At 34.4% G+C, this 20,208-nt stretch overlaps 1 protein-coding gene across 2 annotated transcripts in view; it reads right to left on the reverse strand.

The window, feature by feature from the left end:
* Positions 1–4,413: 4,413 nt before the first annotated feature.
* LOC123560426 (uncharacterized) overlaps positions 4,414–20,208 on the reverse strand; it is a 28,787-nt gene continuing 12,992 nt past the window's right edge. The window contains exons 7-14 of one of the 2 annotated variants that reach the window (XM_053524723.1): positions 13,811–13,988; positions 12,840–13,031; positions 11,945–12,127; positions 10,310–10,468; positions 9,562–9,691; positions 8,922–8,992; positions 8,531–8,568; positions 5,773–5,942 (exon numbers count right to left, since the gene is read on the reverse strand). In XM_053524723.1, coding sequence (XP_053380698.1) covers positions 5,912–5,942; positions 8,531–8,568; positions 8,922–8,992; positions 9,562–9,691; positions 10,310–10,468; positions 11,945–12,127; positions 12,840–13,031; positions 13,811–13,988 — 982 coding nt within the window. In that variant the 3' untranslated portion in view covers positions 5,773–5,911. Of the gene's footprint in view, positions 5,943–8,530; positions 8,569–8,921; positions 8,993–9,561; positions 9,692–10,309; positions 10,469–11,944; positions 12,128–12,839; positions 13,032–13,810; positions 13,989–20,208 lie in introns of both variants that reach the window. The other variant, XM_045352622.2, reaches the window with a different exon arrangement.

A 20,208-nucleotide genomic window follows, 5' to 3' on the forward strand; every position in this document is an offset into this window, starting at 1 on the left:
CGTGTTTTTACTTTATATTCTTTTGACAGTAAAGTGTTTTTTTACCATACCAGTTAAGTGTTGTGTATTTTTTTTACTGCAGCCAGGAAGTCCGTTTTCCGTTAGTTAGTTATTTTTATTTACCACTGACTGGAATTTACCCGCGAATCATACAGCTATCAAAACGCCATGCCGGTAATTTTCCATTCCACGAGCACGTGCGACCTATCGTAATGTCTAACTTACAACGCCGTTACTTTTGTTTATTGACACGTATACAAAAAAAGCGTCACACATTCATTTCTTGATTTTATCGCTTCAGATTTTTAACGTAGATTGAGAAGTAATATAATTTGAATTCTATAACGATTTTAAAAAGGTATCGACAGAAATGTAGGCAAAATTCTATAAAAACGGTCGAATTTTCATAAAATTACTTGCAAAATTTCAAACAGCGCGATCCTAAATACTTATTTCTTTCTAAAAGTAAATAAATGATGCAAACTATAGGCATAAAATTCAGACTTTTGACCAGAAAGTGCAAAAAACAGAATAGAAAAATCTTAAATAATGCAAAAGCGGCAGCAATTTAAAAATATGAAGTAAAACGATTTTTGGCAAACAGATTTCTGTTACGTGACCTCGTGAACGTAAATAGAAAATCGGGACGCGGTTTAAAAAAACCAAAACAATGATATTGTTGCGTTTTTTAAATAAGTTTTGAATGAATCTTTGTGCATGTACATGTATTTTTTGACACAACACTTTATAATAAGATATTCTTCTCAAACCGTATTGAAATTTCCTTGAGGGCAAATAGGTCACAGAGGTAAGAAATCCGCTATTATAGTTTGACACGTTTACCTGTCAGTTTATACGGGATATTGCACATTCACTTTAACAATTTAAAAAGAAGTTTTTTTCATTGATTTTCACCAAACTAGATCTACTTCTCAGCTCTTTAAAGAACCAAGGCAGTACGATCAAACAGTGATGTACAACTTGGCGCGAAAACATGACGTAATGCCATGAAAATCTCGGGGAAACTATACAGCTTTGATCTCCACTTCTAATGTCATGATACCGACACACTTTTAGCTCTTTGAGGGGGTGTTAATCGATGATGAAAACAAGGCCAATTACTTTGTTTATCAACAGAATAATTACCGATAATCGTTAAACGTTTATTTTTTCGCTTTCAACACGGGTGGGTGGGGGATGTTACCCGATGACCGAGAATTGTGTCCATATTTTTGGGACACTTTTCAAAATAATTATTTTTCGGGAAATAAGTCTTGGGACAGTGAAAAAAATAATTATTTTATGCTGTCCCAAGACTTAGGGTAAATACGGTAATCATTTATAAATTTTTTTATTAATAAATATATTACAAAATATTACGGAGAATAATTAGGAAGATGTTATCATTTATAATGAAAATACATTATTGTTGTACAGATAAATTTCAAAGATTCCACAACTTACTTATTAGAACATAAAAATGTCAAAGAATATATATATATTGTCCAGCTTCATTATTTTTGTCACTATGATATTAAGTGAGGAATACCCTTACGGAAGTAAAGTAGTAAATTGCTCTCAATTAGTAAAGTCACTAGGCAACATTTTATGAATCATAACCCAAATGCTCTGAACTCCATGAGATTTTGATATGTTTATATTATTATGGTCAAATTTGCGTGCCCCTTTTTGAGAAAAACAATTTAGTCACTCCTACGAAGTTTTCCTTAAATACCACTAATTTCTAGGTAGTACTTCAGTATCAAACTTGCTCGTCCAAATGTTAGTTACGTATGCGGATACTCCATATGATATAAGTTAGTTTAGGACCGAGGCAATTAATGATGAAATATTTTTGTTAAAGTTAGACATTATTGAAATAATAGAGATTATGTTAGAGAATTGTGAAGAATGACATTCATGTATTATTAACTCAGAACTTAGTACAATATTAAATAGTTGTTATTATAGTGTACAGTAGTTGTTGCTGTTGCTGATATTTAGTAGATTGAACCCTTAGACCATGTTACACCACATGAGACCAAATCTAGCACTGCCAATATTGCTCAAAAATGCATTACTGCAATTCAACTAGATAGGACAGGAAAACAAGAAATGCTTTGTATCAACGGGCAACTTTCTAATTTTAACAGTGAAGAAAGACCTTTAATGCACCTTTTAACATTATTTCAGGCACATGACAGCACCTTGGAAGAACTTCCAGCCTTCCATAAGTCAGTCAGTAGTGATTTTACATCCCAAAAGACGTTCAACCTCATAGAGGTAAGGGACAAGTGCTGCAAATCGTGACATTTATAAATGGGGTACAGACAACCAAACTTGGACAGAATGATAGGTATCAAGCACCGGTGTGTAAAAGAATCAATTTGTGCTAAATTAAACTACAGCTATCACTAAAGGTGATGAATGTACTCCCCTCATGCACTGACACAATACATTGGAATTTGACACACGCAAGATTGCATAATTATGTGGACTGTATGTATACAGTATAGTAACAAAAAACAAAGTCCCATAACTATGCAGAATATTTATCTAAAAGAATGTAACATGCACCATGCACAACTAGGGTTGGTACTGATCACTTGTGTGAAGTTTCATTAAATTATGTGCAAGGGTTCGGAAGATTAGGCACGCACAAGATTGCATTATGCAGACTGTATGTACATAGTACGTTTACAAGAAACAAAGTCCCATAACTCTGCAATTTTTGTTGCTGAAAGAACTTAACATGCCCCATGCACATCTACTGTTGTTACTGATCACTTGCGTAAAGTTTCATTAAATTGTGTCAAGGGGATGAGGAGAGATGGAGCGCACAAGATTGTGTCTATGTATATAGTACAGTAACAAAAAACAAAGTCCCATAACTCTGCAATTTTTTTTTCTGAAAGAACCTAACATGCCCAATGCACAACTACTGTTGTTACTGATCACTTGTGTGAAGTTTCATTTAATTGTGTCAAGGGGATGAGGAGAGATGGAATGCACAAGATTGTGTCTACGGACAGACAGACAACCTGAAACCAGTATACCCCCCATAACAACTTTGTTGTCGGGGTGTACAAATAGTGTCTGACAAGTTATTCATTACTGATTTTTCAAGAAAATTTCTAGTAGGCTCTCTGACACTAATGTTACAACAATCTGAGGTACTTTACCGCATAAATGAGCATCTTTATCACAATTTCTTTATCTAGCTAATACAACCTGAATTGTCACTTTACGTCTCACCCAACTTAATATTAAATCCTAAAGAATGAGGTACCACAAATGATGTTTTGTAGAAAAATCATTCAAAAATAAAAATAATACACTCAAACCATAATCGTGATTAAAAAATACCATCAAAATCTGAAAGACATGTCTAATAACATATAAAGCTGTGACTAAAAGATAGATACCAGTAATATATGAGGTCAATGAAGAGTATGCAATATCCGTAATTAATCAATATATACTGTAAAATCATAAATATTTGTGAAACTAGAATGTGTCTGTAGGACACAGGGTGTGCCCCCCCACTGGTACATTTGTCACAAATAAGGGGCAATAATTCAAATGTTTGCAGTCTTAATGGGGTACAGCCTAAACAAACATTTTATGAAAAGGATTCATTATTCTAGGCCCTATACTTTTTGAGCTATGAGCATCACAAACAAAAAATCCACTATTTTGGCTATTTCAAGGGCCATAACTCTGTAATAAGAGCTAAGATTCTCAAGAAGAATGCCAAGTGTGCAAGGTCACATCACGATAAAGACTCCAGCAAGGTTTCCTGAATTTACATCTAATACTTTTTGAGCTAGGCACATAATTAGGTGAAAAGTGCATTTTTTTTTTTACTATTTCAGGGGCCATAACTTTAAAAATAGGGGGTGGAGCCAGCCAAAATATTAGAGGTGTGCAAGTTAATATCATGATAAAGACTTATGCAAGTTTTCAACTATTTATATTAAATACTTTTTGAGCTAGGTGCGTCACAAGGTGAAAATGTACATTTTTGACTATTTCAGGGGCCATAACTCTGAAAATAGGGGGCGGACCCAAATGAAAAATAGGAGGTGCGCAAGTTCATATCATGATTAAGACTCATGCAAGGTTTCATGAATCTATATCAAATACTTTTTGAGCTAGGCATGTCACAAGGTGAAAATGTGCATTTTTGTCTATTTCAGGGGCCATAACTCTGAAATAGGGGGCAGACCCAAATGAAAAATAGAAGGTGTGCAAGTTCATATCATGATTAAGACTCATGCAAGGTTTCATGAATCTATATCAAATACTTTTCGAGCTAGGTGCGACACGAACTTTGGACAGATGGATGGACAAGACCAAATCTATATGCCCCCACCACTTATTGGGGGGGGGGGGGGGGGGGGGGGGGGGCACAAAAACTAATTTTGGTAGATTTCATGATTGACTTAATCCATGCAGTTATATTCTACAATTCAACTGATGTCCCAGAGTAAAGTAGAGAATTTTATGTCAACAAAATTATGAGTTGCATCATTAGAAAACCAACATAGTGCGTTTGCAACCAGCATGTATACCAGACCAGCCTGGTCAGGATCTATGCTGTTTGCTTTCAAAGCCTTTTGCAATTAGAGAAACTGCACAGATGTGCAGGCTGGTCTGGATCCATGCTGGTCGCAAATGCACTAAGCTGAATTTCTCATGGTGTGGCTCATTGATGAGTTTACAGTATCTATGCTTATCTCTATCAAAACATTCCACGTAAATATTTCAGCCAAGTTAATTAATGCTTAATTTACTACCAGATACCTAAACAGTTAAACATTCAATTTTTTCAGCAAAGTTTCAGTAAGTATCCTTGAAGAATTATCAAGAAAGTGAAAAACAAAAATCTGTATCAGAAAAATATTAAGTACATTACAATGTTGAAGGATATGAACTTAATTTAACTATTTAACAATAATCTCCTTGAACTCCAAGTGCAAGACCACAACAGAGTATATCATAAGTTCTGTTTTTCTTTCTTTCAAAAACTTAGCTGTTCAAATGGCCCAATCTAAATTGCAAAAAGAATGTATAGTCCCATTTACTCGCTCCATTCCAAATTTAGTGAAAAAAAAAGCTCTAAAGGTAGCTTTACAACAAACAGATTGCTTCAAATATACGGTGTTATGTTTTATACTGTAATGTTGGAAAATGGTCAAATACCGCTAAAGAACAAAATTTACTATACTCTTCAAATCACCAAAAAATGTGACACAACTGCTTTTAGCATAGTAAAATAATCAAGCTATGTACTTAACATGCAAAATTCACAAAAACACATTTTCCAGTTCTGATTTCATCAAATATTAAATGCATTAATAAAATGACTGAGGTCTTATAAAATCTACAACAAAAATTGGCATGGGTTTTTCTTGAATAAATACCATGCCTTGTGCCAAGTCTACTAGTTCTATATTACCAATAGCATGAATATCAAATGAAACCATTTCATACAAATCATATTCAAAACCAGTGTCACTTATAGATGCATCTGAAAGTAGAAGATTATCATCTAACATGCCGGGATTATTTAGCTGTTCCGCTTCTGTGCCAACTATTTCATCATTTTGACTTAGCCGGTCAACTGGAGCTGCAACAATCTTACCTTTTGTTCCCTTCTTTCCACTTGTTGAAATCAAGTCATCTTTACCTACATTTTTTGGGATTTGTCTAACAGCTTTTACACTTGACTTTACAGCTGACAAATTTCTATTATCTGTTGACCTTAGTGTATGTCTTCCTTTTGCCCCTTTTGTTGCCGCCCTTGGTAGAGGCTTTCCAGTTTTAGTGTCTTGAGGGTTATCTTTCCTTGACTTCGGATTTCTCGCAGGTGGTTTCACTTGTCCAAAGTGACATTCAAAGTATTCCTTCAGTGACAAAGGCGATGTTGCAGAAATTTTCTGAAAACATGGAAGATTTTCATCTTTTTACATCAAATTCAAATAATTTTCATACATTTGTCATATACTGAACAACTTTTCTAACTACACACCTTGTTTTCAGTTGTTAACTCTGTAAAATAGTGACATGTTTCAATGAAAACTGAAAACATAGTTTAATGACCAGTTAAGTTAAATGAAACATAAATTCACTGAGCCAGGACAGTTGCAATGATGTAACCCACAAAATAAAATTTCACAAAATGAATACAACATTGGGCTGCTAGATTAAACAATTTTGCAGTCAATCTTTCACTTTTAAAAGGATAAAATATGATCTTATCCAAGCATAGGACCATAGTTTGCATGTGTGCATCAGTAGATTATCAGACTTGTATTTTATCCTTGTGCTGCATATTCATTTTTAATAATAAAATGATAATACTTTGTTAATTTGGCTAAGTAAATGTGTTGTCATTAGTGACATCACATACAGGATGTGAAATTTACATGCTGATAATGAAAAATCGTACCCATTTCAACTGAATAGAGTTACAAATGCAGTGCATAATAATTTGAATTTCATCAATAGGTTCAAAGTATACTGCTGTCACTCAGGATTTACTGATTATAAGACTTTTGATTTCGATTTACCTTACTGTACTCTTTACAACTAAATGAGTTACTTCTGATTTTTAGACTTCTTATGTTTATTATCACAGAATTATCATTAAATATGCTGTCCAATTTTCATTCAAATAAGTCATTTGGTAGAGATAAAAGCAAAAAAAAAAAAAAAAATGTGTGGATTTATGAAAGTTGTGCTCCTATATATATATCATTTTACCTTTTTTACACATACTGGGGTTTGGGGAAAATATTCAAGCAATTTTGATCAAACAGAGGTCTCTATTAATCATAGTAAATAAGTAGCTCTTCCACCTCACTTTAAAGGATTTTTTTTTCTATCTGTAGCAGCTATACATAAATTTCGAGGCTTTATCATTTCAAATATCAAATTTTACAAATAAAGAGTCCTTTTCCCAATTATAACATAAGCTCTTATAAATAATGTCAACAGATAAAATCATAAACTTAAAACTTAAGTAAGAAATAGACCTATCCCTGTATCGTAACTCTCATGAAGTACATGTAATTAACACAACAAAACTTATAAAACCTATTATATGGCAACATTATATCATAAATAAAATGCTCAAAAATAAAACCTCACTGAAAAAGATTCCATTGCCTAACCCTGATATATATCACTAATATCCAGTCTGATGAATAACCAAATGAGTGCGGAAATGTAATCCAAAATATATTATATAAACCAAGGCTGCTAAAAAAAATCTATTGAAGCTTTTTATATCTTACCATTACATGGCAAAAGCACATCTGATGCAGAAAAGCAAACAGGACTAAGCAATAACATAATGAAACCCCCTTTTTCTGTCAAATAGCCTCTAGGCCATATTCTAAGAATTGCAAATATTCAGTTTACTGTAACTTTGTTAACAGTAAATTTATACTGACGAAAATATGCTGAGCTGTATATAGCGGCAGGCTGCATGTTCAAGCAAAGTTTCATCATAATCTGTAGACATAACAATAATAGAGCAAAAAGAAAATTTAGCATTTTAAACTGTAAGTCTATATTTCAGACTTAAAATGTTGATAAATACAAAGTTTTAAGTTTAGTTTGGAGAGGTTTTATATAGAGTGTTTATATAGAGTGGAAATCTGCTGCAGTAAAATGAAGCTGTTACATAGAGAATAATAGGTTAGTGCCGTAGATGAGAAAGTTTATCTGGCGAGGTGGAGGAGGTTATCGGGTGAGCCGAAGGCAAACCTGATAACGTCCGGAGCCGAGCCAGATAAACTTTCTCCATCTTAGGCACTAACCTATTATTCTATTTATCTTGTCATTACTTCATTTTCCGATATTTGGCAATTTATTTTACAAAAAAAAGTGTGCGACAACCGCTTTAATGACGTCATATTCGTAATGACGTCACTTATATAATGACATGATTACCGGCAAAATCGCAATAACTTCTTCGTTTTTGAATAAAAACTCATTATTTGACCACTCATTTTCTTAGTTCGGACATTTCCAACACAATGATGATGGTTTCGTTGCAAAATTTCTTATGACAACAATATCGATCATAAGGTCACATGATCAACTGACCGTATATCACTGGTCACATGATCAACTGACGGTATATCAAGAAAGATATACGGCACCCTGATATCGGGTCGAAAATACTGCAAGTGACAGGATAAAGAACTATATAGGAAGGTTTTTGACACATCTAAAATCTTGACCATTTCAGTTACTGTATCATCTCTTCTTGTTTTGAAAATGAATACCTTTTTAATTTAGACTTGATGCATGCTGGAAGACTACATACTAGACCCCTTTTACTCTAAGTTTTTCATGACAGTCACTCTGTTATTAATGAAAATGGAAGACTTTTCATACTTTTTTTTACCTGACAGGCTTTGAAATAATAAATGGTAGAGTTGGCGAGGAATAACACATTTGGACAATCCACATGCATAACAGATGCAAGTAGTAGCTTAGTAGGTTTTGTACTTACAATCCAAACAAAATATCACTATTTACCACTTCTGAAATCTATGACACAAAATATGTTGTCCTATCAATGTACATTAAATTTTGCATTGGAGTGTAATAAGCCAAGTTTTACTACTACTAACAATGATGGCCTTATTACTGATGAAAACATAATAATTTACATATTAAGATATTGCACGAAACAATTGATGCTAGCTTTATGTAAATTTTCTAAGCAGTTTAGATACGTTAAGCTATTTGGTGTCCAAGTCACCTTGCCCTTGGATCTAGTGGCCTGGGTTTTGTGCTCTTCACATTATATTGATAAGATAAACAGTTCATGATAGTTTTATGCTTTGTAGATATGGAATGGACACAAATTTAAGTATTTGATTTCTGCACTCTGTTTATACCTTCTGCATACTGGTCAACTTTGGTCTGGCCATACGTCCTCTGTTAGTATCAATACACACATAATTTGCATCTGAAATAACGATTTATAATCATACATTTCAACATAAATCAAGTTGAAAGACATTCTATGCTCATTTTCATTAAGATATATCATCACTTACTGATTAAAACCTACAAAATCATTATCAAATATACAACATCATACTTGGTAATAGTCCTTTGTTAAAACAACTTCATTCTTAATGGTGAATTTCCAATTTCTCATGGAAAAGGAAGACCCAGATGCTCCTCCAAGCATTATTTCACGCACTTCCTGAGTAGAAGCAATGACCTAGCCAACTGAATGGCTTCATCACATGAATATGCAGTCAGTCTCTTAAACATTTCAGTCACTTAATGTTACTACAAAATTTGCATGCATACTATTTTTCAAATATGGAATTTGTGCATTATATATAGCTTTGAGTGTACAAAAATACTTTATTACTTTAAGCAGATGGCAACAAATTCTATAGTTTCTATTTTGCTCAATAATTGCTTAACAGAATTAAAGTGATAAAAGTTAAAAGAAACTTAAGCTTCAAAGGGTTTACTTCAATTTAATAGCAATATCCAAATAACGAGACTACGTTTATTCACCTTGCATGACTGACTGCTGCATGTCCTTGGAGAGTAGTTCCCAGTTTGCAGTGTTAGCCACTTGGTGAATATACAGACACAGATGTTCCTTGCACTTCTTAAACAACGCATTCACAAACTCTACAAACTCCTGAAACATAGTATTCCATGCTGTAATTATTAGGTAAAGAATCTGGACTAATATAACCTTTAGCCTGCTGGCGGCAATTGATTCAGTCTTTGCGACCACTGCAGACCAAGATCGCTATTCAGTCAGTAAATTTTCAGTGAAAACCCCTCTGAATAATAAGTGGTACTGACCAAATTGAATGATGGACCAGTCCATTATGGAAATTTAGCAGGGTAAAGGATAAATAGCTTCTATAATCATCTACATCTTTACCAGCAGCAGCAAGTATAGCAACAAACCATCACCAACATGATCATATCATGCGAAGCAGGTCTGATGCTATGGGTCAGATAAAAGAACTGATTCCAATGCAAAATAGGTACATGTTCATCTTTCTCACAAATACAAAAATCTCACCAACAGTTTTTTCTTAAATGAACATTATATCAATACACTGCAGCTTTGAAAAAAAAAGATTATTACTTAGGATTATTACCTCTTAATTTTTATGTTTTGTAGAGAACAAACTCAAACCTAAAATTTATATTCATCAATAAATAATACTATAAAATCATCATCACCGTAATCATCAGAGATATTTATTGAAATGAGATGAATTACATGAAAAAAAAAAACTACCTCTGAATACTCTGGTATTTTGTCTTCTGCTGCTGTTTCAGCAGATTTAATCCATCTATGTAGAGAAAGGTATGCCAGACATGAGTTTTCAGGTGACAGCGCTTGTATTATCATTCCAAATATATCTTCAAGAGGCTGACGGTTGAAATTTATACCTTTCTACAACAAAAAATATCACAGACTATACTTGAACCCTATTATCTGTCTTAGGTAAATGGCAAATTAAGACATCTGTCAATCACATGAGTCACTTATTGTTCAAACAATGTAATACAGTTTAAATCAATTAAAACAAAACACCAATACAAATGACAAACATTTTCCTAACTTTTTTCTACTTCCACTGCAATTTCTTTTAATTAAGTGAACAACAAAACCAGTCTTTTTGTTTTGTCTAATATAACTAATGTGTTGTTTGAAGATATAGATGCAAAACTGAAAATACAGAAAGTACACAGATTAATGTTTGTCCTCCAAGTGTACATGTACCTTTAAGTTAGGTGTCTGGGTGCTGTGTGTAACACTTTATCTCAATATGGGCAACATTTGTGCCATATCCCTTCATAAGTGCCAGAATTAAGGACTGGGCATGGAAGTGTGCATGGACAGAAGGATAAAAGGGCCATGATGGCCCTATATCGCTCACCTGTTATCATTGCACTTGAGGACAAGAAGGTTCTCAGAAAAAATATCTAAGTCCAAAGGACAGGAACAACAAAAGGAAGAAATTAAACCAAAAAGAAAAAAATTCTTACAAGGTACAGATATGTCAAAATACACCTAAAAATTGGAGGTACCATCCATTTGTACCACAGAAAAGTGGTCTCGGTTTTTCCCTATGGCCAATAATAAAAAAAGTTACTAAAAACAAGCTATTTATAGTAATGTAAATGGGAAGTAATTAAAAAAAAAATGATTGTAAGTTAACAAAAGAAGGATCTGCCAAATAAATCTGTTGACAAAAATGAAATTTCAGATCAGTATCTTCATTAGTTACGGAGATATATCAATTTTAATTTGAAATAAATGGTGGTAATTTGACATAAAATCAGTCCATAGTTATCTACCCTCATTGACTCAGTCCAACTAATGACAATAATGAAATTTCAAATAAGTCCAATAAGTACTTACTGATATAAATCCATTTTGATTACAATCAGGGGAGGTAATCAGATATAAAATAACTCTGGAACCTACAAATGGATCTGATTTGTCATGGAATCCAAGATTTATTGTTGTTGAAGATATTTTGGAAGTTTGTATCAAATAAAACAATAAATGAAGTCTCTATATGGCTGCAAAAGCCAAAATAGCCAATTTTGGACCTTTAAGGAGCCATAACTCTGGAACCCATGAAGGAACCTGGCCAGTTCAAGAAAGGAACCAAGATCTTGTGGTGATACAAGTTTTGTGCGAGTCTGGTTAAAATCAAATCATAAATGAAGCTGCTATTGTGCAGACAAGGTCAAAATAGCTAATTTTGGCCCTTTCAGGGGCCATAACTCTGGAATTCATTATGGGATCTGGCTGGTTCAAGAAAGGAACCTAGATCTTATGGTGACACAAGTTTTGTGCAAGTGGACAAACCAGAAGTCCTCAAAAGTGACTAATGAAAGACACCAAAACAATGCATACCTTATCAATGTTACTAAAGGTATTTCCAGAGATAAGATTGATGAAGTTTTGACTGGCAAACTCTATAGCAGCATCCATCAACTGCGTTATCATATCAAACACAGGTTCAGTCCATTTCAAGTGTGGAGTTTTCTCGTTCAACCTCTGGCAATCGATTAATATGTCCAGTACATTGTTCAATGCCTGTAATACAAACAGTTCAAATTTCAGTAGTAGAAATGCATTAATCTCTCACTCAAACAAACACCCAATTTCAAAACCAGAGCATGCAACAATTGAGTAAGGACATTGGTACTCAGTTTTATCAATTCTCACTTTTTTTAGCAAAAAATCAACTCGAGCATTGTATACATTCGGTGTAGCAGAACCAAAGAACATAGGTTGAGAACAAGAAATAAAACTGGTAAAGGGGTAAAGCTGATGTGGTTATAAACAGTTAACAACTTATTTGATAATATTTTACCATTTGGGAAAATTAAAGTTCATAAATGGGGATAAGTTTCATATTTGTGCTTGTTTTTGTTAATGATCAATTTAGTAGAAAGCACAACAGTGTTATGTAGTGGACTCCACTGTCTCTGCAATCACACATTTCCTTTAGTTATTTCAACATTCTTTGGCTGTTTAAGAAGCATATATTTGCACAGTGTTCTCCATTCTAGCAGAAAAAAAACTCGCAATAAATATGAAATCTTAAGGAAATTTTGAATGTCACAGCAGGTTTATAACCCAGTAAGACCTCATTATCTTCTGGTTTTACTTGACCTAGAAATCCCTTCAAAAATGGCCACAAAGGTTACTATTTACTTTGACCCAACAGAAATACTGGTATGCTTATACAGACTATTAAGTTGCCTAAATAACACAATCAGGAATTGTTTATATATAGGCCTACCAGGTCTTTGATGGCACTTGACACAGTAAACTCAAGTACTTCCTGTGGCAGTGTTGCCAGGGACTTTGCTGGCCAAACTTTCCAAAAGTTTTTGTTAATCCAGCGGACACATTTCTCCTTCATAGCATCCATGTTGTACATCATTGTCAAGGCCAAAGCTTCTGGTACACCTGCTATACATTCTGGACATGGCTGAAAGACACAAAATGAATAAATTAAAACATTGTTGCTAGAATTATTTTAGACTAAACCCTTCCAGTTACAGCCATGTTAAAGCGGCATGCCTCCAGATCGTTCAACAACAAATTTTCTTATTTTCTTTAGATATCTTGAAATAAATGCTGTATTTCTTAAGAAGACTTTAAAACTTCATTACTGACAAACTTTATGTTACGGAAACACATGAGAATTTGCTGTTTTTACTACTTTTTACAATGAAAATCGAAAAGCGTTTGTCACACTTTAACTCCACGTAAACTGTCTCGATTATAAATATCTATATTTTGAGGTCATTATTCACTACTTCAGCTATAGCGCTATTCGTTACGACGGAAAAATGTCTTTATTGCCATGGCAGTCTGGGGTTCGATTCCTGACGCCATCATCTTTTTTTCGTGATTTGGAATTTCAAAATATTTTAGAAACAAAAATTCATATTCTAATGTTCATAATATGACCAAAACTTCAATTTGAAAGAAAGATTATTTTTTTAGCCAAATCTGGAGGCATGCTGCTTTAAATATACAAATAAATTTCAGTAAAGAGTTTTTCTTTTCTGTATTATTTTTACACATACAAATTTTGATAGCTATTTTCAGCTGGCCATCACCTCTGATGGTAAAATTAAGTACAGCAGAACTAATGATGATTTTGATAGCTATTATCACTGTAAATGAAACATCTAAATGTACACTATAGCACTGTGATAAAGTGAAATGAAATGTTTGCATATAAAACAATGAAATACTTACTCTATGAAAGAAGTGACAGAAATCTACATTAAGGTTATATGCCACAACTTCCTTCAGCCCTTCCATGCCATACATGTCGGCCATCATGATAAGCCCTCCAAGTGGACATTGTGAATCTACCTGGATTACACCTCCATACAGATACAGTAGTGTCTGTTTCAGTACTGATGGTAATACTCTGTAACATAAAAAAACACAGCTTTCATTGTATTTTATTTTCAAGGCATGAGGGGGCAATTACTAGTTGGCAGAACCAAAGATCTGCAATTTGTTGGTTACATTTTCATCTGATGACAAGAGCAGGATAGAACCCACAGATGAGGGAAAGTGTTGACCAAAGCACAAAACCAAGAGGTGAGGGGAAGCAATGACCCAAACAGGATAGAACACAGAGATGAGGGAAAATAATGGCCAAAGAAGAATAAAACCAAGAGGTAAGGGAAGTGATCAACCAGGCATGGTAGAACCCATAGAGATAAGTGGAAGTCATGATCCAATCAGAGCAAAATCAACACATGTGAAGAAATGCTGATCCATGCAAGCCAGAACCAAGTGGGGACTTGAAGCATTGACATACCTAGAGAAATAAGTGGAAGTGATGACCCAAGCAGGACAGAACCTAGAGGTGAGAGGAAGTGACCACCAGGGAATGGTAGCACACACTGAGGTGAGGGAACAACCACTGGGGAGGGGAAGCGGTGACACTGGCAGGATAGAACCTTTTGAAGGGAGATAAAAACAAGAGCTGTCGGATGACAGCGTGCTCGACTATTCGAAAAATTGATTGAAGAATGGGGTCAAAATATTACCATAGATTTTCAGAAAAAAGAAAAAATGGATTTAACACAAAAATGTTCCTGTACTTGTGAATTTTGATTAGTCTTGCACTAAATGGCAATGTGTGACCATGATGGCAAATATGTCATGTTATATGTTAGGCAAAATATGCACTTGTATGAAAAATTTAACAAATTTCCAAGTCCAAAAAGGGCCATAATTCAGTCAAAACAGTTGACAGAGTTATGTACTCTCGCCTACAGATGGAAATCATGTTGATAAACTAGTGTTAAAAGTTTCAAAGCCACAGATCAAATAGTTTTGACAAAACGCTGACTTGTAAGAAAACCTGAACAAATTTCAAAGTTCAAAAAGGGCCATAATTCAGCCAAAATAGCTGTCAGAGTTATGTACTCTTGTGTACAGATGGAAATCATGATGATAAACAAGTGTTTAAAGTTTAAAAGCCATATGTCAAACTGGTGAAGCGCAAATAATTCAAAGTCACCAACCATAATCACTCTGCTGCGGAGACTCCAAAGATACTCATACAAGAACAATACACAAGTATGATGAAATTACTAAAAGCTTAGTAATCCCATAATTTATGAAGACTACATATAGGGTTCTTAAAAAAAATATTTAAAAAAAAATCAGATTCATGTGGCAAATTTTTTCAGTTACTTGAGGAAAACAGATGTTTTCTGGTACAAAATACAGGAACACTGCTAAGGTAAACTGACTTCCTTTACATAACATGAAGGTGTCAAGTGTGAACCCCATCAAATACGTATTAAACTAATTTCTTAATTTCTCGATTTCTTCTAAATTTTTGGGCAATATAATTACATTAAGTGTTACTCTTTTATGTAATTAGGTTAAAGTTTTTTTTTCCCATTCTATTAATTATCATAGACTTCTGTTTATATCATTAAAGAAAGTGCAATAATTCTTATAGCCAGCCATTAATAATATGCCAGATATTTCAATAATCTCATTGTGTTAACACTGATTTATCCACAAATAACAAAAAATTTACATACTTTACAGAAAGAAAACTCTTTTCTACATTACCAATTTAGTCTCTTTTTTATTCCTATCCTTAAAACACAACATGGCAAACATCTTAACAGGCCAGTTTTCCAGCAATTAACTTAACAACCTGTCACATCATTTTAACTGCCCTCCAGCAATCTCCGCTTGACATCACAAAACAACAGCTAGATCTATGTAATACTTGTTTTTTTATATGAGATAATGAGATAATTAAAACCTCGTAAATCAAACTATGCAGGTATATCTAAAAAGCTTTTGAAACATTCACCAAAACTGACCCATCAATACTTAAATTACTTTACTGACTCCGGACGACCTATTTTTTCCCTTCGTTAAAGTCTTTCTACAATATATTGATATATCAGAAGTTGACAGGTGATATAAGGCCCTTTCTAGGTTTTGAAGTAATGTATATAGTCAAAACTTGCAACTTTTTCTCTGTTTAGTATAATTTTTGAAAGCACAAGTGTAACAAAAACTAAGCAACAAGCTCTGGGCACAATGATATATTTATCTACTAACCATTTTGAAGGTTTTATATTTCTAAATGTCACTGCTATTTTGCAACAGTAAAAACACAAAACAGATAAGGTATAACCTCAGTTGATGACATTTAAAGGGCAAACAACTCACTTTAAATTTCTCAGTTGGAACAAGAGTATCATGTTTGGGTGATTTACACCTGACACCCTAAAGAACCAGGGAAGCTTCTGCTTCTGGCATTAGGGTGTATTCATTATCTTGCACTATCCTCAAACTAACATTACTAGTCGCCCATATAGATTACCAATGGTGACTATAAATAATCTTACAAACTAACTCAACTTTGTACAATAAACAGACAACGAAGCATTCACCTTCCCAGTGGTGCATGCTGTAGTAATATTTCTCAAAATGTTCATGAAAATTATAACACAATAGAACACATATTTTATTCTAGACAAAGGTAAATCAGTTAAGGTAGTTCTGCATGTTAAATACAAAACAATTGTGTCCACAGGACACGGATGCCACCACATACTGCACCAGCCTCTAAATAGCAAAGTTCTTAAGACTTAAGAGCGTAACAGAAATCTGAAGTGGACTGCTTTTTATGATGAAAATCCCAAATGCCTGAGGCGAGATTCGAACCCGGGTCACCCGGGTGCTATTTTTTAGGCATTAGTTAAAGTCTGTTTCCTGGACAAGCCCCTATCTTACGACTTGAGAGCCTAACAGAAATTGACGAGGGAAGAATTTTATGATGAATAATCCCAAGTGCCCGAGGCAGGATTTGAACCTGGGTCGCACCGGTGGAAAGTCAATGCTCTAACCACTGAGCCCCAACTCCCTGACACAGTTGAAAGAGATTGGTTTTAAATGTAAGGCTATACGTAAGCAACCAAAACAGAACCCGGGTCGCACGGGTGGAAGTCTACTGCTAAAACAACTGAGCCAAAGTGTTGACTCCCTGACGCAGTTTTACTGGTTTTAGACACGAGGCTATACATAAGCGACCGTAACAAAGTTCTTAGTACAGACCATCTTCCCATGAAGGATGTTCCACTGAAAAATTGAAGCAAATTGTATGAAGATAAGGTTGTGCATATGAGCAACTTTGAATTCATTCCTTCTAAAAGTATATTAGGAGTTGAACACACCAAATTTCTTCACTTTGGCCTATTTTGTGAAATTAAGAAAGGGCAATAATTCTAGAAAGAACTACCATAGAAACAAGAGGGCCAAGATGGCTGTAGGTCGCTCACCTGAGAAACACACCATAACAGTGTAAACATGTTTGACCTAGTGATTACAAACGAATATTCTGACCAACTTTCATTAAAATTTGACCAAAAAAATTTATGTGGTCTTATGAGTGTAAACAATTATTTTCTTTGATTTGACTTAGTGACCTATTTTTTGCCCCACATGACCAAGATTCGAAATCACCCAAGACTTTATGATAAAAAACATTCTGGCCAAGTTTTATGAAGATAGAATGAAAATGCGTATTCTTTGATTTGCCTGTTGGCCTAGTTTTTAACCCCATGTAACCCAGATAAAAATTAATCCGAGATTTCATGCAGACAAACATTTTGACAAGTTTCATGCACTTAAAATGAAAAATGCTGCCCCAATGTTTTTCTTTTATTTTAACAGGTGACCTTATTTTTGACCCCAGATAAACCCAGATTCGGAATCTGGCCAAAGATCATCAAGATAAACATTTTGACCAAATTTCCTGAAGATATGGTCATAAACATGGCCTCTAGTTATCAAGTTCTTCCTTTGATTTTACTGGATGACCTAGTTTTTGAACCAACATGACCCAGATTCAAACTTGACCTAGAGGTCATCAAGACAAACATTGTAAAAATTTTCATGAAGATCCAGTGTAAAATGCAGTACTATTGCATACACAAGGTTTTTCTTTGATTTGACCTTGCGACCTAGTTTTTGACCCAAGATTACCCATATTCGGACTTGACCTAGATTTCATCAAGGCAGCCATTCTGACTAAATTTTATGAATATCCAGTGTAAAATGCAGCCCCTATTGCGTACAAAAGGTTTTTCTTTCATTTGATCGAGTGACCTAGTTTTTGAACCCAGATGACCAATATTTGAACTTGACCTAAATTTGATCAAGGCAATCATTCTGACCAAATTTCACGAAGATCAATTGAAAAATACAGCCTCTATCGTATACACAAAGTTTTTCTTTGATTTGACCTAGTGACCTAGTTTAAGAACCCAGATGACCCATAATTGAACTTGACCTAGATTTCATCAAGGCAATCATTCTGACTAAATTTTATGAGTATCTAGTGTAAAATGCAGCCCCTATTGCGTATGCAAGGTTTTTCTTTCATTTGACCGAGTGACTTAGTTTTTGACCCTAGATGACCCATATTCGAACATGAACTAGATTTCATCCAGACCAACATTCTGATCAAATTTTATGAAGATCTGGAGAAAAATACAGTCCCTATTGCATACACAAGGTTTTTCTTTGATATGACCTAGTGACTTAGTTTTAGACCCCAGATGACCCATATTCAAAGTTGACCTAGATTTCACCAAGGCTATCATTCTGACTAAATTTTATGAATATCCAGTGTAAAATGCAGCCCTTATTGTGTACACAAGGTTTCTCTTTCATTTGACCGAGTGACCCAGTTTTTGATCCAAGATGACCCATATTCAAACTTGGCCTAGATTTCATCAAGGCAATCATTCTGACCAAATTTTATGAAGATCATTTGAAAAATACAGCCTCTATCAGATACACAAGCTAAATGTTGACAGACGACAGACAGACAACAGATGACGGACGCCGGACATCGAGCGATCACAATAACTCACCTGAGCAATCTCAGGTGAGCTAAAAAGTCCATTATTTATGGTCATCTTCACAACAAGGTCCTTCATCTGTGAAACTTTCAAGCATATCCTTTCAGTAGTGTTTGAGGAGTTGGACACACATCATTTTTCTCCATAGTCTAATTTCTATATAGCAAAACTATCAAAGTGCCATAACTGTAGTAAAAATAGTCACAGCAAAAGTTCTTTCTTACATGGTCATCTACACAGTCATCAAGCTTGTTCATCTGTGAAAGTTTGAAGCAAATCAGGCTAACGGTGTGGGAGTACTTGGACACACATTTTTCTATATTTTATACATAGCAAAACCATCAAAGGGCCATTGTAACACACTGAAAATACTTTAGGCCTGACCAGGAATCGAACACGGGACCTCTCACATCTAAGGTGGACACTCTTACAACGTTGCTATTAAAGCTAGCTCAATAGTAAGGAAGTATAAGTGCACCCTTATACGCTACCCAACTACACCATAACTGCAGTAAAAATAGTCACAGCAGAATTTCCTTCCTTTATGGTTATCTATACATCAAGCTTGTTCATCTGTTAAAGCAGGTTTTTTTTCGACTGTTTTTATAGCCGTTATTGGGCTATATTCCCAATGCCAAAAAGTGTGTATTTTTCCCAAAATAAGTGCAAAAATTCCCAATCTACGTTTTGAAAATTTTTTTAATCAAAATTGAACAAACATTGACCAAATTATGGACAATTTTGTAATGGCAGTATCTTAAAGAGGTTGTACAATGTGAAACAAGTGTATGAGGAAGTACTTAAACACATTTTTACTATATCCTATGGGACTAAATATTTCCCAATTTGGAACATTTACGCGTCAAAATTCCCAATATTGGGGGTATAGGTTATCTTCCCTATACAGGAAGAAAAAACCCTGTAAAGTTTGAAGCAAATCAGGCTGATAGTGTGGGAATATTTGGACACACATTTTTCTATATTTTATACATAGCAAAACTATCAAAGGGCCATAACTGCGGTAAAAATAGTCACAGCAAAAGCTCCTTTCTTTATGGTCATCTATACATCAAGCTTGTTCATCTGTGAAAGTCTGAAGCAAATCAGGCTTATAGTGTGGGACAAGCAGAAATGGTATATATGCCCCCCCCCCCCCATACCCCATGATAAATGTGGGGGCACAATAAAGGGGCATATTTTGACAAGCTGAGTAACAAACGTTAAATTATTTTC

This window comes from Mercenaria mercenaria, chromosome 15 (assembly GCF_021730395.1).
Source record: "Mercenaria mercenaria strain notata chromosome 15, MADL_Memer_1, whole genome shotgun sequence".
NCBI classification, from domain to species: domain Eukaryota; kingdom Metazoa; phylum Mollusca; class Bivalvia; order Venerida; family Veneridae; genus Mercenaria; species Mercenaria mercenaria.